This window comes from Penicillium verhagenii, assembly GCF_028828195.1.
Source record: "Penicillium verhagenii strain IBT 33310 chromosome Unknown utg000010l_segment0_segment0, whole genome shotgun sequence".
Lineage (NCBI taxonomy): Eukaryota > Fungi > Ascomycota > Eurotiomycetes > Eurotiales > Aspergillaceae > Penicillium > Penicillium verhagenii.
The window spans coordinates 1083720-1098296 of NW_026643174.1; the positions used below are offsets into that span (position 1 = coordinate 1083720).

The window sequence follows — 14577 nt, forward strand, 5'->3', positions numbered from 1 at the left end:
TCAACGCAACAGTCAGCACATGCTGTCAGACCCACAGCAGGATAATATCTGTTAGGCGATTCAAAGCAATAAGATCCGGGCTTTTAAAGGGTAAAGCTGCCTGTAAGAGCTTCTTTGGGCGTGACGTGGGAGAAAGTGAAAAAGTCTGGTCACTGGTGTGTGGAAATCAGGAAATACAAAGCAAAAGACAGTTTGCTGTTTAAATAGGTTCTATATGGAGGCAGTCAGACCTAGTACCTCAGCAAAATGCAAAGGCCTCACACTGCTGCAGTCAACCTTGATTGTATTGATGTCAAAAGACAGAAAATCGTCGGTAGCAAAACGCGGGCAGTATAATTCTGCCATCTAATTGGCGGTCTCTGGGGCGGTAGGTGACTTGGCCAGACGCGACGCGCTTCATTTATACTCGATTGGGATTTCTGTCTCATTTTACGAACTTGGCTTACGTTCAAGTTAATACTAGCTATTTAGATGTTGTACTGTGATAGAAAAAAAAATTCATAGTAGATATTTGATTAATTCCTTTCCACATTGATGGCATAGAATTGCCCATTTGAATGCTTAAAACCTCCCAATAGGAAGACTGAACAGGTCAAATAGAGAGCCCCCGGGAGATGTAATTCCTCGAAATGGAATCACAGCAAGGGAAACCCGTTAAATGCGGGCTTCGAGCAATAAGACGAAAACGCTTTTGTACAAAAGTCAAGTGTCACTATGAAACAGGTAAAAGCAAATAAGCGAAAAAGGAAATACAGACCAGATAGGGACTGTCATGGATCGGAGGGAGTGATGATGAAAATGGAAACGACACAGAAAGCAAGGAAAAAGTATGCGCCATGCCTCCAACCAAATGTAGTATACCAAACGCCTGCTTTCTATCAGGGGAATATCAAGGCTGTTAATAGGATGGGGGAAAAGAGAAGAAGAAAAAAGCGAATAGGGGAGAATGAGAAATGAAACACCACGGCGTATAGCTCATGAATATGGATGTTAAGTCAACAGAAAAATTGAAGGTAAAAACAAAATCAAAGGAGCCGACTGAGAAAAAAAAAGGAAAAGGGTGGTCATCAAGGACGGGTCGTCATAGCAAATCTATGCAAGGTTCGCTGCGCCTTTTCAAAACATGTTATTGTTACTAGTATGTGCAGGAAGCTCTTCGGGAGTTTTGAAGGGGTCTTGAAGAACTTCGGTATTATGGCTAGATTCCATTCGGTGCAGCATAGCCGCAGAAGTGAAATCATTGCTAGCCTCGAAGCTTTGTCGAACCCGTTCAAACGAATGCCGAGTCCGATCGTGAGATCTTCGGACGTAATCCACTGACTGGGGTCGGGGATACTGGTCCAGGCTTGCGGTGTAATTTGTACCATTGCTTCCGTTCTGGCTGCGAGGGACATGACCGTTCGCATGAGTGACCGAAACAGTCGGTGGATAGTAATTCTGGTCATCTTCCGCAAGTTCTGGATCATGTTTCAACGGAGGTTGGATTGGCTTGGCTAATTCCGAGGAAGCCGCTGACCCATCGCTGTTGGCAACGACTTCATCAGCCCTCGGCGACACATAACCGTCGTCCTTCTCAAGGTACTTGAATTTTCCCATGGTGACCTGCTCGCGAATGATATCCACGTCCAATGGAAAGAAAACCTTCTGGACGGAGTTGTACGCGAAGCGAGGGAGCAAGGCAATCATGACCGTCACGAGTAATATAACCCAGAAACTTAAAGCACCATAAACCTCGGCAGCTCCCTTGTAGAATTGGCCGGAGGCAGTGAACGATGTATAGATACCGGTCCAGAAGAAAATCAAGAGGGTACTGATGGCGTTGATCAAGCAGGTAAACCAGTCCCATCGGTAGGTGTTCATCATGATGTAAATGTTACTGGAAAGAACGGCACAGGTAGCAACAAGGATACCCATGCGCTCTCGATCCGCAATGTCGCGGCCAGTTTCACTGGCGAAGTTTGCTACTTTGTAGAGCATGCAGGGCATGAAAAAGGAGATCACCGACTGATATAAGCCATCGGACATGTAAAGCCTGCAGAAAAATTAGAATATACTATGCAACGAGGAAGACGAGGAAGGGAGACATACCAAAACTTGAGCTGAGACCATTCCTTGCGCTCGATACCCCTCATGTAAAGTTGGGGTACGGCAAGGGACACTCTGTCATCGACATCTTGGTCAAAGATGCCCATGAAGATAACCGGGAGGGAGGTGAAGGCCAAGTTGACCAGGACAATGTAGGTATAATCGAAGAGATATGAACAGTCGAACTGGTTGTAGATGCAGTACCAGAAGAGAGCAAAGGTCCAGACCAAGTTCTTGTAGAAGAAGTTGGCGGTACACTCTCCCAGGCGGCGGTAGGACCATCGTCCGTGAACTAGAAGCAAACGTTGAAGGAATCGGAACTGGCCAATGGCATAATCAGATGACATGACAGCCTGTCGACCTTCTTCACCAGCAATACCAACACCCACATCGGCTTCCTGGATCATAGCCACGTCGTTGGCACCGTCACCAATAGAAAGAGCCATGATGTCAAGACCGTGGCGAACCATGTTGACGACAGCAGCCTTCTGGGCAGGACTGACACGACAGCAGAGAACAGCCTTACACTGCTTGCACAGGAGGAGGAACTTCTGCTTCAATTCGTCGTCTAACATCAACTTGAGTGTTTCACCATCAACGATGACAGCATGGGTGGGGGCGGGTGGCGTGTGATCCGCGCGGGCCGCGATTAGCTCCTCATCGGAGCCAGTTAGGCCAAAGGTCGCAAGATGTTTGTCCAACTCAGCATTCGCTTGCTCTGTTTGGTTTTCAGGGATGTTGAAAACAATCAATTCCATATCGTTGTTGAGAAGGTTGCACGAAAAACCGATGTTGATTGCGGTCTCTACCTTGTCACCAGTGAGAACCCACAATTTGATACCGGCATCAGCAAGAAGTTGGATGGTGTCTGGGACACCATCTTGTAGTCGATCCTCGATAGCAGTTCCACCAATAAGCATCAGCTCCTGCTCAATCTCGCTGGAGACCTTCTCTAATTTGTCCTCACGGTCGACGATAGCGGCAGCCGCAATATCATGCTCCTTGTTCCAGGCCTGGTATTCTTCTTCGCTCAAAAGGCGGTCCGCCACGCACAAAGTACGTAAACCTTCCTTGGCGTACTCCTCCAGATGTTCAGCAGTCTTGCGCCGAAGATCCTGCTGCTTACCACGCGCCAGACGAGAATAGATAATGCTATCAGCACCCTTGCAGAAAAGGCGGATGGTGCCGTCCGGCATGCGAATGATCGCACTCATTCGCTTACGTGACGAGTTAAACTCGAGAGTGTTCAAAACAGTGTAAGTGCGTTCCTGACCCATGACGTTCAGCAGGAGGTCGTCACCGGAACGGCCAAGAACCGTGAAGCCACAGTCTCGGGCAGTGCTAACGAGGGCAGCCTCATCGGGAGATTGAGCCTTGAACTCGATCTGAGGCGGATCACCCGGAGTGTGCTCAGTGATGACAGTGTGGCATACAGCTAGGGCGAGCATGAAATGCTCGACAGAGGCTTGCTGCTCTTCTCCAGATTGGCCATCGAGATCATCAACAAAATTTGGTGCGATGAAAGTCAGATTTTCATCACGCAAGTATGGATTATCATGGATGCGACGCAGGCCTTCCAGCATCTTCTTTCCATCGGCCGCGATCTGCTCACGAGCCTGAGCAGCTTCCTCGTCAGCATTGGCTCCTTCGCGGCGCCTCATGCCTATCTGCGCCTCGGTGTAGGCTTCACCGTAGGACACACCATTAATTGTGCTCTTCTTGAACTCCATGACGTTTTGTGTCAATGTACCGGTCTTGTCAGAGAAGATGTACTCCACCTGTCCCACATCATCAGAGATATTCCATGACTTGGGGACACAGAACAGGCCCAGCTTCTCGTAGAACATGTAGACATCACTGTGAATAAAGACAGCCTGGATGGTTCGGACAATTTCAAGGGAGATGTACAGTGAGATGGGGACCAAATTCTGGAACAGAATGATGGCTGTCCAGAAAGTGACGATACCAGTCACCGGGGGAGTGCCTCCATACGAACTGTAATCGAAAAAGTCCAAGGATTCATCATTGGAACCCCATGCAAGACCGTTGACGATACCCGCAACGAGGCACATCAGAAACAAGATGAAGAAGTTGTAAATAACATTCCAATTAAGGTCCTTGGCCAGGCGAGCACGCTTAGCGGGGGTCGCACCTGAATTAAGCATAATCTTGCTCTCTCCACCGGTGAAGACGACCACGCCAAGAATCCATTCAGTACTGCGCAGAGAACAACCTCGAAGTAACATGTTGTTGATGGTGATTGGCTCCACCATTTCCTTACGAGGGGCCTCTGGGAAATTCGGGTCCCGTTGATCCCATCGAATTGCACCATTGTAGGAATAGAGATTGGGGTGGGGAGCCTCACTCTCAATGGTGAACTCGGCCTTTTCACAGTCACGCGCATGTCGAACCTGACGACCACAATGGAGCGCCTGGCGAACCTTCAGGTTTGTCTCGCCGTCCAGGCCCATGGTTTCAACGTAACAGGCGCCGTCCGGATCCGAGGTCGACAAGATCACAATGTCGGCTGGAATCGGGTCTTCATTGTACAATCGAACAAAATCACCGACTTGGAGATTCTTCCAGTAATCTCGCTTGAATCGAGCAGTGCCGGGTGTTTGCTTTGAGTTATCCAGTACAGTTCCGTGTTTCTTGTCTGACAAAGGTGCTTCCACACTGTCCCTGATAGCGCTGTTTGGCGAAAGGTACTTGTTTTCGGGTTGATCCCAGTTGTCGCGAGCTTCGGGCTGGGGTGAAGGAACCTCGGTCATTGGAATAGCAACATCGGCTGCCAGGGAGTTGCGGTTGGAGTATATGGACGCCCTAGGGTCCCCTGTGGTCAGGAATGATTCTCGTCGTTCGCCATCTTCTCCATCCTCTTCAGTCGATTTAGCGAACATGCCAGCCATGCTCTTGTAAGTCCGGATTATACCTCGGGTACAAGATTTCTTGAATCGGCGCCATGTCGAAATATTGTCCTCGGTCGAATTCACATTATTCCATTCAACCAAACGATAGACGGGGGAGTTGTTGACTTGGTTATCTGATACAGTTCGGCCCCAATCCTCGATGGCGTCCTTGATGGCGGTCACGACGATAATGACAATAAGGGGAACGGCGTTCAAACCAGGGTTATTGGCACCGAAAATGGAGAAAAACTATATCCGAATCAGCTTTGGTATTCCCACATTTCACCCTATTGTCATTGTTTCCTTTTGTGGTTGGAGGTATTCATGGGGTTGACATACGTTCAGAATGATGACAAACAAGAAGTAGATGTTCGCAATGTTGTGGAACTGCAAAAAGATGTTCTTCGGCACAAACGTCAATGCAGTGTATTTGGCGGTCCGAATCTTGTTTCGAGGGTAGGCGAGGTTGAGCTGGCCTTCTTCATCACGCTCGTGTTCAGGGATCGGTATGTTGAAGTAGATCGTGCGATTCTCTCCTCCAGGGTGCGCGGCGCCGTTGGTGGATATGTTGTCGTTTTGGACGCTACTGTTGGTCGATTTGCGCTTCTCGTCTCTCGTCTCATGTCGCTTGTGGAAACGGTCGATGATGGAAACACGTTTCCGCACGCCGCCGGAGCCGGTCTGGCGTGTTGTAGCCCATCTCTGTCGCTTGGTCGGTTTCGAGATGTTGCTATTGACCTCACCAACTTCACTAGTGCCCTCGGCATAATCCTCTCCAGGGAAGCGCACGGAAGCCATTTAGGCTACGAGTGCGCCCAGGCAGGGCATATAACTTGACAAGATGCTGGGATGAATAGGATAGCAACTATCCGTTGTCTCAAAGGTCCACTACCGTCCGTGGGGTGATAGCTTTGTGTCGATTCGATTTAGAGTCGCGGATGGGGATGATCACAGGGCGGACACTAGCAATGGCATCTGAGGGTGGATCGAATCTTGATTTCGAAGGGACAGGTACTGCGCGGGCAGCTTCCAGCGGGATCCGATCTCGACGGTAAGGGATGGTTCGAGAGGATAGACGAGATCGACTTGAAAAGGGGGGAGGTTTCACCCACGAGGGTCCATGAAAGATGCCGAGAAAGGGGCGAGGGATAGATGGGAGAATTAATCTTTTTCGAGAGAGAGAGAGTGAGAAGAATCTAAGGACGATGAAGATGGTTTAGGAGGATTGGACCCAGCTTTGGGGAATTTCCACTTCGCGCCCGTTTTCCCTGCTTACACCGAGATTACAGTATAATTACAATCTTGGTACAACCAAACATGCCGCGCTTGGTCAGCGGAGGCTTGGCGCTTGGTGTTTTTCTTTGTTATGATATGAGCTTCTTTACAATTGTTTTATATAGTGAAGGTTGGTCGGAAGATAGACTACAATATTCCTTATATCCATCCACTCCTGAAGATCCAGTTCATTTGTCTCTTTCTTTGCATACATTGCATCTCCCAGCGGACTTTAGTTGAAGTTGACTTCGGCGGACTCGGCATGAAAGCTGATAAATCCGGTAATTTTTGTCGTACCAGTAGGTACGAGATTACCATACACGGCCAGCCTCGTTCCGGCTCTTCCCAGCCCTGTTGTCTGGTTCATCAGCTAAATTTCTGATCCGTGGCAATAGTATGACGGATTTAGGATCTTCGGCACTCGGGTCAATACACTCGGCTTCGGATCTAAGACGATCCAGGGACCATGAGGCAAATAAATAAAGAAACATTAAGTTATGGCAGAGGTTGATGGATTTATAATGATTGCTCATTATGGTTGTTTTCTGATGGTTTGGCTTTCTGGCCCCTCCTGTACGGAGCATGTACGGAGTAAAACGAGTGGTATCCACAGCCCTCTGCATTATTTTATCTAACACTTACTTTGTACGGAGTATGAATAACTTATAACAATTTGGCCCGGGGGCGGATTATGCGCTCATAGTTCTGCAGTCCCCGTATAATCCCACGTTGGCCCCATTATTGGTCGGGTACACGGCGTCAGGCCCCCGCCTGAGGCCCATTCCGCCTCTTTAGTACAACAAATATTTCCCACATGGGCTCCAATTGATTGATCTGGACACCGTGGTTACAACGGAGCTAAATCGCCCCGATAATATGGAGTACTAGGGACCAGTTCCAGATCGTAGTCGTTTTTTATTTTTTGGTTGTTTTATTTTTTTTCCATTTGCCTCAAGGTACTATAGTTTCAACTTTGGCACTTGTCGGAGCATCAAGCCTGAAACTGAACACGGCACGGGCGTCCGATCCACCTTAGTCAGACAGCGACCATTTCCTGATTCGAGATGATTTTTCTGCTATATAACGGCCCCCAGATGGGAGCCAGCCTGCTCGTGAATAAAAATAACCATGTACACCATACCAAGTGAGGATACAAATACGAGGCTTTCAAAGTGAAGAAAAAAAAGTGAGAAAGAAAAGAAAGACTATTTCTCGGTGTATTCTGGGGATTTTCAACAAGACAACCCAATGAGCAACCTTCCTTTGCGAGGCCCCCTTTTTTTTTCTTGTCAGGCCGGAAGCTTGCGGACGAGTCCAGATGTCGCTTGGGGCTCAGAGCGCGACAATCTATCTGTCCTTTGGTTCTGGGCGGATCCCGATGATCATTTTAAGAGATTTCCCGGACTAGTTTACAACCGTGCTTTGTTTACTACTAATGTACTTTCTACTAGTACGTATAGGTGGGGGTTACATAGTATACACATGTGCACCTATGTAATATATGTCTACACCGTAGTCCACTTCGAATCACTTCCAAGGTTAACTTATAGAATTACCCGAGGCGGAGTCATCCTTGTGAGCGAAATTACAGGATGAGGAATCATGTCAAAGCCCAATCAAAACATGACAGGGCGTCGTCAGCGCGATCGACTGCGAACTCCATAGTGGAGTTTGTGTGCCGTCGCTCAGATTCGGCAAAATCTATACATCGGATCGGCACCCCTGACTTCAAATGGACTCGTTATAATAGACGAAACGGTTTCATCCTGCAGGTAGATCATTATTTAATGCCCAGTCAGAGCTCTTGATTACGCGCATTTCTTCATTGGTGAAGACAAGTGGCTTATGAGTAAAATCGGGAAAAGGTTCGTGTATGTTTATTATTTTCTACTAATGTATACATAAAAATAGTATGTATCCATATATGGATTTAGTACTTACAACGAAATATGTATGTGTAGTTCTCCGTTCAAGCACCTAAACCTACAAAGACAGAAGGTTTGTTAATCCTCACATACATCATCTCCATTGGCTCGGGGCTTTACCACCAGTTTTCTCTGGAACTTGAAAGACAAGGAAAGAACAGAAAAGAAAAGAAGTTGGATCTCTTGACAAAGAGAAAGGAAGGAACAAAGAAATTACTTAATTGGGTAAGATGTTGATCACGTGATTGCGCGCCGCTCTTTCACGCGACGCGGAGATCAAGTTTCAATTTCAATAGAGATTGGACATCAAGTGAGGGGGGATCTTTTTAGCTCCAGTGACATTCAGGATGGCCAGCAACGCAAAGGGAAGGATCTCGGACTACTTCAACCGGCCCAAATTCGCCAAACTTAACCAAGATCGCACCCCGGAAAAGAAACGATTTCAACAGCCCCGCCAACCCTCGTCGCCGGAATCCCCGCTGACCGAGCCAGCATCGTCGTGGATTGATCTCACCTCTGAAGAGCCCTGTGACGGTCCAAGCAGCCAGCTCAAGTCATCTCTTATTCAATCAGTGGATGGTGCACCCTCAAAACCCACGCCATCACAATGCTTGTCACAAAGCTTCCAGAGTATCCAAAGTACGGACGAAGCCTTACCAAATTTGCCGAAAGACGATATCCAACATCCTCAGCGCATTATCAAAGGGGGCAAGCAAGTGGTGATCAGCTCGGATGGGGAAGAAACTGACTCAGACAATTCAGATTTCGATCCAATGGCGTTATTAGGCATAAAATCAAAGCAAAACGAGACCCCAGTCCCTGCCAAAATGCTTTCTGCGCCAAGACAGATCGTCACCACGGTCAAAAAATACAGAAATAATATCCATACGCTTGTAAATGACGCGAAGACGGATAGCGAGACAGAAGCCAACGTTGCCAAGGCGAAAGCCACCCTGGACGCTCAGGCTAATGGCACGCAGAAGATCCCAGGCAATCACGGGAAAACGGGCCTATCCAAAGATGTGTTGACGTCAGCTTTGGGAGGTGATGAAGATGATGACGGGGTGGATGCTCGACGTCTATTTGGTGCCATTGAAAGGACAGATGCCCTTGCGCGAATTCAGGTCTGGCGCTTCTTGAGTCCGACCCGCGGGGCACCAGTTCCTTTCGAATTTCCCAGGAAGATATTCCCCAACAGTTCACAGTTCGCAGCTCTACGAGGTTTGTATTATAAGAAAGCCTTGCTATGCTGCTAAATCAGACTAACCGTCCCGCAGAACCTGACTCTAGAGAACGTATCATTCAATCTGGCATGCTTGAATTTGCTGCGTCTTGGCAACGTTTACCAGACGAGTTTATCATGTGGCTCTTTCACTCTTGTGCGTGAAATGCTATTGTTCCCCTCTAGGTTTCAAAACTAATATTATATTAGTGCCTCTTGAACCCCGGGAAGAGTTGAGACAAGCTTACGTGAGAATACTGACAGTAACCCCTAAAGTAAATACAGAGCTCTATAGCCTATCTTGAAAGCCCATAGCTCATTTTGATACTAGGAACCTGATACTGGAAGGATACAATCTCTTATTCGTCCTTCGAATATCGATGAAGTTTTTGGCTTATTGGGTGCCAAAACAGAGTCTTTGGACTTTTCAAAGGCGATTGTTGAGGATGATCGTTATGACCGTAAGATTCGTCCACCGCTATGCTTCACCTTAAGACATGCTAACAACTACTTTTAGCAAGCTATGATAAGTCAGCATTGAAAGACCGAGGAGCTTTACTCTCTCTCTTCGACTTGCTTCGCGAAGCTGCTGAATTGTGATTTCAACCAATTCTTCCCACAGTCCGACCGGTCCGCTGACAAGCGTATAGATTTGCCAAAGACACTCGAGAGCATGCAATTCAAGTATTGCTGCGCATCACTTTGGATACTGCAATCACGGCAGATTATACGATCCGCTCAGAGCTTGAAAGCTGCATTGGTGCCCTTTTGCAAAGCGTGGCGGAATCGGACATTGAGGAAATGGTATGAAATAATAAATTCATGTGATTCATTAAGTTAACAGTTATTAACGAAAAAATTAGGAGACTCAAATCTGCGCGACCCTATACAAAACCCTTCAAGACTCACAGTGCCAAAGTCGCATGTTACAACACATTCTCCCAACCACTGTATGGATCTCGCGGCTGCGTTACCGTCTCGCCATGGCATTCTTGCTTCGAAGCCCCGCACCGTTGACGGAACCAGTCCAGGATATTTTGGATTTGAAACGTTTGACTTACTCTTTAATTGGTGACAAGCGGTTCCAAGTGAGAACGTTCAAGTCGGAGGAAGACTATGACGAATTGACGTCCTACTCGATGCTATTGGAAATTTGCATCAATACCTGTCTCTACGATCTGAGCTACAGGGAAGACAGTACAGCAAAAGAATTCAATGAGGCGGTCGATAAGCTTGCAGTGCAGATCAAGAGGATTTTCAGCTCGATTGAAAATACAGGAGGTGCGCGCTACCTTAAACGGCTATTTGCCAAAGGAGCTCTCGAGTTAATCTACCACCGCATGATTCACTCTGTTCGCTCCAAGCCCCAGCCCAAGAAGGGTATGTTTACGCCATACGCCAAGACTACAACGGGCAATATCAAAACCCACTTCAAGTCAAGGGTCAATACAAACCCTTCGGACGAAACATTGATGCCGATCCGTCGACACGAATCATCTTGATTTTACGCTGTGACCATTGGATGTGTATTAATTTGGCGCGTTCGATTCGATTCGATCTTGGATACCCATTAATGACTACGACGACCATGATTTCATGATTGATTGTTACATACTGTAGATCTAGCAGAGCATTGATATTTTATTTGCATGCATTTGCTAGCGAAATTTTCTGCAATCATATATGAATCAGACGAACGCTCAAAAGAGATTGACCGTATTTCAGGTCCGATATGTGTGCAAGTTAAGAAAAGAAAAGAGAAATCAAACCCCCCTCTCTATAGAGATGTCCAAGACCAGGGACCAGGAGGAGCCTGAGAACTATAAAACATGAGAAAAGAAAACACCCTTGGCATGGGATCTAAAGCGCAAGTCAATGCCTTCTAATCATAGAATCTCCGGTTCGCGTTCTTTCCAAACAGTGTCTCTCGAACAACGGGGAGAGCATCAATCTCCAACAAACGCAGACGCTCCTCGAAGGTGTTGTTGATCTCGATCTTGCCCTGTCCACCGACAATGTAGACACCACCGGCACTGTTAAGCGAAGAAGAAAAGTCAGTATTAGTGTTGATGACTCCCACATCATAAATTATGAAACTAAGAAGTACGTACGATCCCTCGGGCAATGGCTCCGACTCGTCCAAGGTCACAGTGACTTCGTAGCCGACATTCTCCTTGAACTCCTTGGCAGCCTCCTCAATGGCCTTCTTTGCATCATCAAAGTCCTTCTTTCGTGTACGGATAGAGACCTTATCCTCATTGAGATAGTACAAGCCCTCGAGGACCAATCCCTGCAGCATAGCCTGGTATTTCTTCTTGTCGCTGGCAGCAACAGTAGCCACCTTGGTGCGGGACTTTTCAAAAAGCTCATCAAGAAGCTCCTGACGGCCACCAAGCACACGAAGACGGGTGCGGTTGGCGAGAGTTGACTTGGTGATTTGCTGCGACATGGCAGCCTGCTTGAACTTCTTCTCGTAGAGCGTATCAATGGCGGCGGTCTCCTGGCGCACCAGCTTGGACTTTTCGATCGCGAATTCCTCATCGGCCTTCAACTGGATCTCCCGGGCCTTCTCCAGAGCTTCCTGGCGGATGAACGCGGTCATCTTGCGGAGCTCGCCCGCGACCTAGGATGGGGGTTACCGGGGTTAGCCTGCAAGCTTCTCCAGGAATATGAACGACCAAAATCAGACATTCTCACCTGATCATCTGAAAGAGCATGACTTTGCGACATGACGACGGTGAATAGAATTCCTTCCGGGTGTGGGTGGGAGGAAAAGAAGGTGGTGAATGACGTGGGGTGGGAAGGAAATGGGAAAGGGAGTCAAGTGTCCAACTAAGCTCTTGTCTCTCGCCTTGGCGGTCCGCATCCAGACGCTCCGCAACTCTCCCCTCGTTCCTCTCTCCCACTCCCCTGCTCCTGTTTTGCAATACCTTGTTCCTTAGATTCAAACCCTTGTTTTTCTCCCTGTTGCTCTTGTGACCCCTCTGGATTTTGGAAATAAAAAGCCCTGCTGGAAATCATGGCTTTTATCTTCCGGTAGTCAACTCGCCTTCTACCGCTTCTTCCCGATGTACAAGAGACTCGAAGATGGGCAATCTAGGTGACTTGTCGCCACAAGGCAGTGTCGCGGTAAGTCACAAGACATTCAGCCTGCTATACAACCGGAATTGAATCGCTAATATACAGGATAACAGGTCGGAATTCTCGTCGGACTCATCTCAACTAGCTTGCAGGCGATCGGGCTTACCCTCCAGCGCAAGTCTCACCTGCTTGAGGACGAAAAACACCCATATGATGTGCGCCGACCACCATACAAGCGCCGCCGATGGCAACTTGGCATGGGAATGTTTGTGATTTCCAATATCGTCGGCAGCACTATTCAGATTACTACATTACCGCTCCCGGTCCTTTCTACACTCCAAGCAGTCAGTCATTGTTTCTTTGTCGCCTCCTTTCCTCCAAATACATGCAGGTGTAACTAATATAGCGTGGGATAGTCGGGACTAGTGTTTAATACAATATTCGCAACCCTCATTCTCGGCGAACCCTTCACTCGGTATTCCTTCGCAGGCACCGGCCTCGTCTGCATTGGTGCGATACTGATCGCGACCTTTGGCGCCATCGGAGAACCCGCTCATACCCTGAATCAACTGCTAGAATTACTCCATGGTCGACCGTTTCTGATATGGATGGGTGCGACAATGTTTGTGGTGGCGAGTATTCTAGTGGGCTCGAAGCTATTGAGATACTTCCTGCCAGGGTCGCGGGGGAAACCCGTCGCAGGAGGCCACTTTACACCGCATGTGCTACGTCTGCAGAGCCGGCTCAAGCTTGCCCGGGGTATGTGCTATGGATCGGTCAGCGGAATTTTATCTGCTCACTCGTTACTACTTGCCAAATCCGCGGTGGAGCTACTGGTGCGCACCATTGTCGATGGCGAGAACCAGTTCAACCGCTGGCAGTCCTGGGTGATCTTGCTGGGGATGATCATTCTAGCACTGACGCAGCTGTATTTCTTACATCGCGGGCTCAAATTGTGTAGCACAAGTGTGTTGTATCCATTTGTGTTCTGCATCTACAACATTATTGCCATCCTCGACGGTTTAATCTACTTTCGCCAGGCGTCCCAACTAGCTGGCTTCCATGCGGGTCTTATCGCATTAGGAACTATGATCCTGCTGGGTGGTGTACTATGTCTATCCTGGCGTCTAGAAGATATCGAGAGTCATACTTCCGTTACGGTTGTGGGACCCACACAGACGGGGCTTGGCCCAGGCCTGGGAGTCGTTGAGGAACACTCATCGTCATCAGGGCTGCTGGATGGTCTGGACGATGAAGAGTCAAACCTTGGAGAACGAGAACCACTCCTCCACCGCGGCTCTCGTCCACAGCGTCCCCCTCCACGAGCGCGGGCTCCTAGCCTCCCCGCCCTCCAAACGTTCGATCAACATGAATCCGCAGATCTCAACGCAGCTTCCATATGGGCCGAACTCGACGATTCAGATTACGACTTCGCAACCACACATATGCGCTCCTCTACCGAACGACCCCGCAGCTCCAGCAGCAGCGCCGCCTTGCATGGCCCAACACGTGGTCTGGCCCGCCACTCAACGATTGGCCCTATCTCTTATCAGCGCGTCCGAGGGACACATCGCGGTCGCTCATCCACACAGGAGAACCCATGGCGACGTTCCTCAATGCCCTGGGCCGGTCTCATAGGTTCACAGCGCAAGCGACGGAGCCAGCTCTCTTCACCCATCGTGTCGGGGGCAAATGGATACGGATCAATTCCAGAAGACGAGATCGAACGCCGCCAACATGAAGCAGCCACAGGCACTGTCCCCGATCCATCATCTACGTCGAGCCTTCTCGCGGGTCCGAGAAGAACCCTGCAAGACGCGTGGAATCAAAGCCGACAATACCTGTTTCGATGGACGACCCCGCCGGCGGGTGATATCTCCCACGAGCATGACCGTGCCTATTCACCTCTTTTACCGCGCTCAGAAACACGCCTCCCTTGGATGAGAGATGAGCATGAACCTGTCTTGTCTGGTTCTAAGGGGCCCTCCCCATCATCATCATCACCACCTTAAGCCTCTTCTCAACGCAATTTACAAGCCACATCTCAAACCACCTTTCTTTTATTCTCCACGCCTAGAGA

At 48.6% G+C, this 14577-nt stretch overlaps 4 protein-coding genes across 4 annotated transcripts; 2 read left to right on the top strand and 2 right to left on the bottom strand.

Annotated features, from left to right (window-relative positions):
* Nucleotides 1-1116: 1116 nt before the first annotated feature.
* On the bottom strand, nt 1117-5792 carry N7466_010271 (uncharacterized protein; the record flags this gene model as incomplete). Its single annotated transcript, XM_057169660.1, has 3 exons — nt 1117-2032; nt 2089-5243; nt 5334-5792. The coding sequence occupies 3 exons, from the start codon at nt 5790-5792 to the stop codon at nt 1117-1119; spliced, it is 4530 nt and encodes a 1509-aa protein (XP_057017051.1).
* Nucleotides 5793-8541: 2749 nt separating this feature from the next.
* N7466_010272 (uncharacterized protein) lies at nt 8542-10918 on the top strand (the record flags this gene model as incomplete). The annotated part of the gene is made up of 7 exons (XM_057169661.1): nt 8542-9415; nt 9472-9573; nt 9627-9691; nt 9748-9877; nt 9934-10012; nt 10067-10220; nt 10280-10918. 7 exons carry the CDS (start codon nt 8542-8544, stop codon nt 10916-10918), a joined length of 2043 nt encoding a protein of 680 aa, XP_057017052.1.
* Nucleotides 10919-11298: 380 nt separating this feature from the next.
* Nucleotides 11299-12146, bottom strand: N7466_010273 (H(+)-transporting V1 sector ATPase subunit E; the record flags this gene model as incomplete). Its single annotated transcript, XM_057169662.1, has 3 exons — nt 11299-11449; nt 11528-12039; nt 12114-12146. 3 exons carry the CDS (start codon nt 12144-12146, stop codon nt 11299-11301), a joined length of 696 nt encoding a protein of 231 aa, XP_057017053.1.
* A 357-nt stretch (nt 12147-12503) lies between these two features.
* On the top strand, nt 12504-14509 carry N7466_010274 (uncharacterized protein; the record flags this gene model as incomplete). Its single annotated transcript, XM_057169663.1, has 3 exons — nt 12504-12545; nt 12611-12841; nt 12914-14509. The coding sequence occupies 3 exons, from the start codon at nt 12504-12506 to the stop codon at nt 14507-14509; spliced, it is 1869 nt and encodes a 622-aa protein (XP_057017054.1).
* Between the last annotated feature and the right edge of the window lie 68 nt (nt 14510-14577).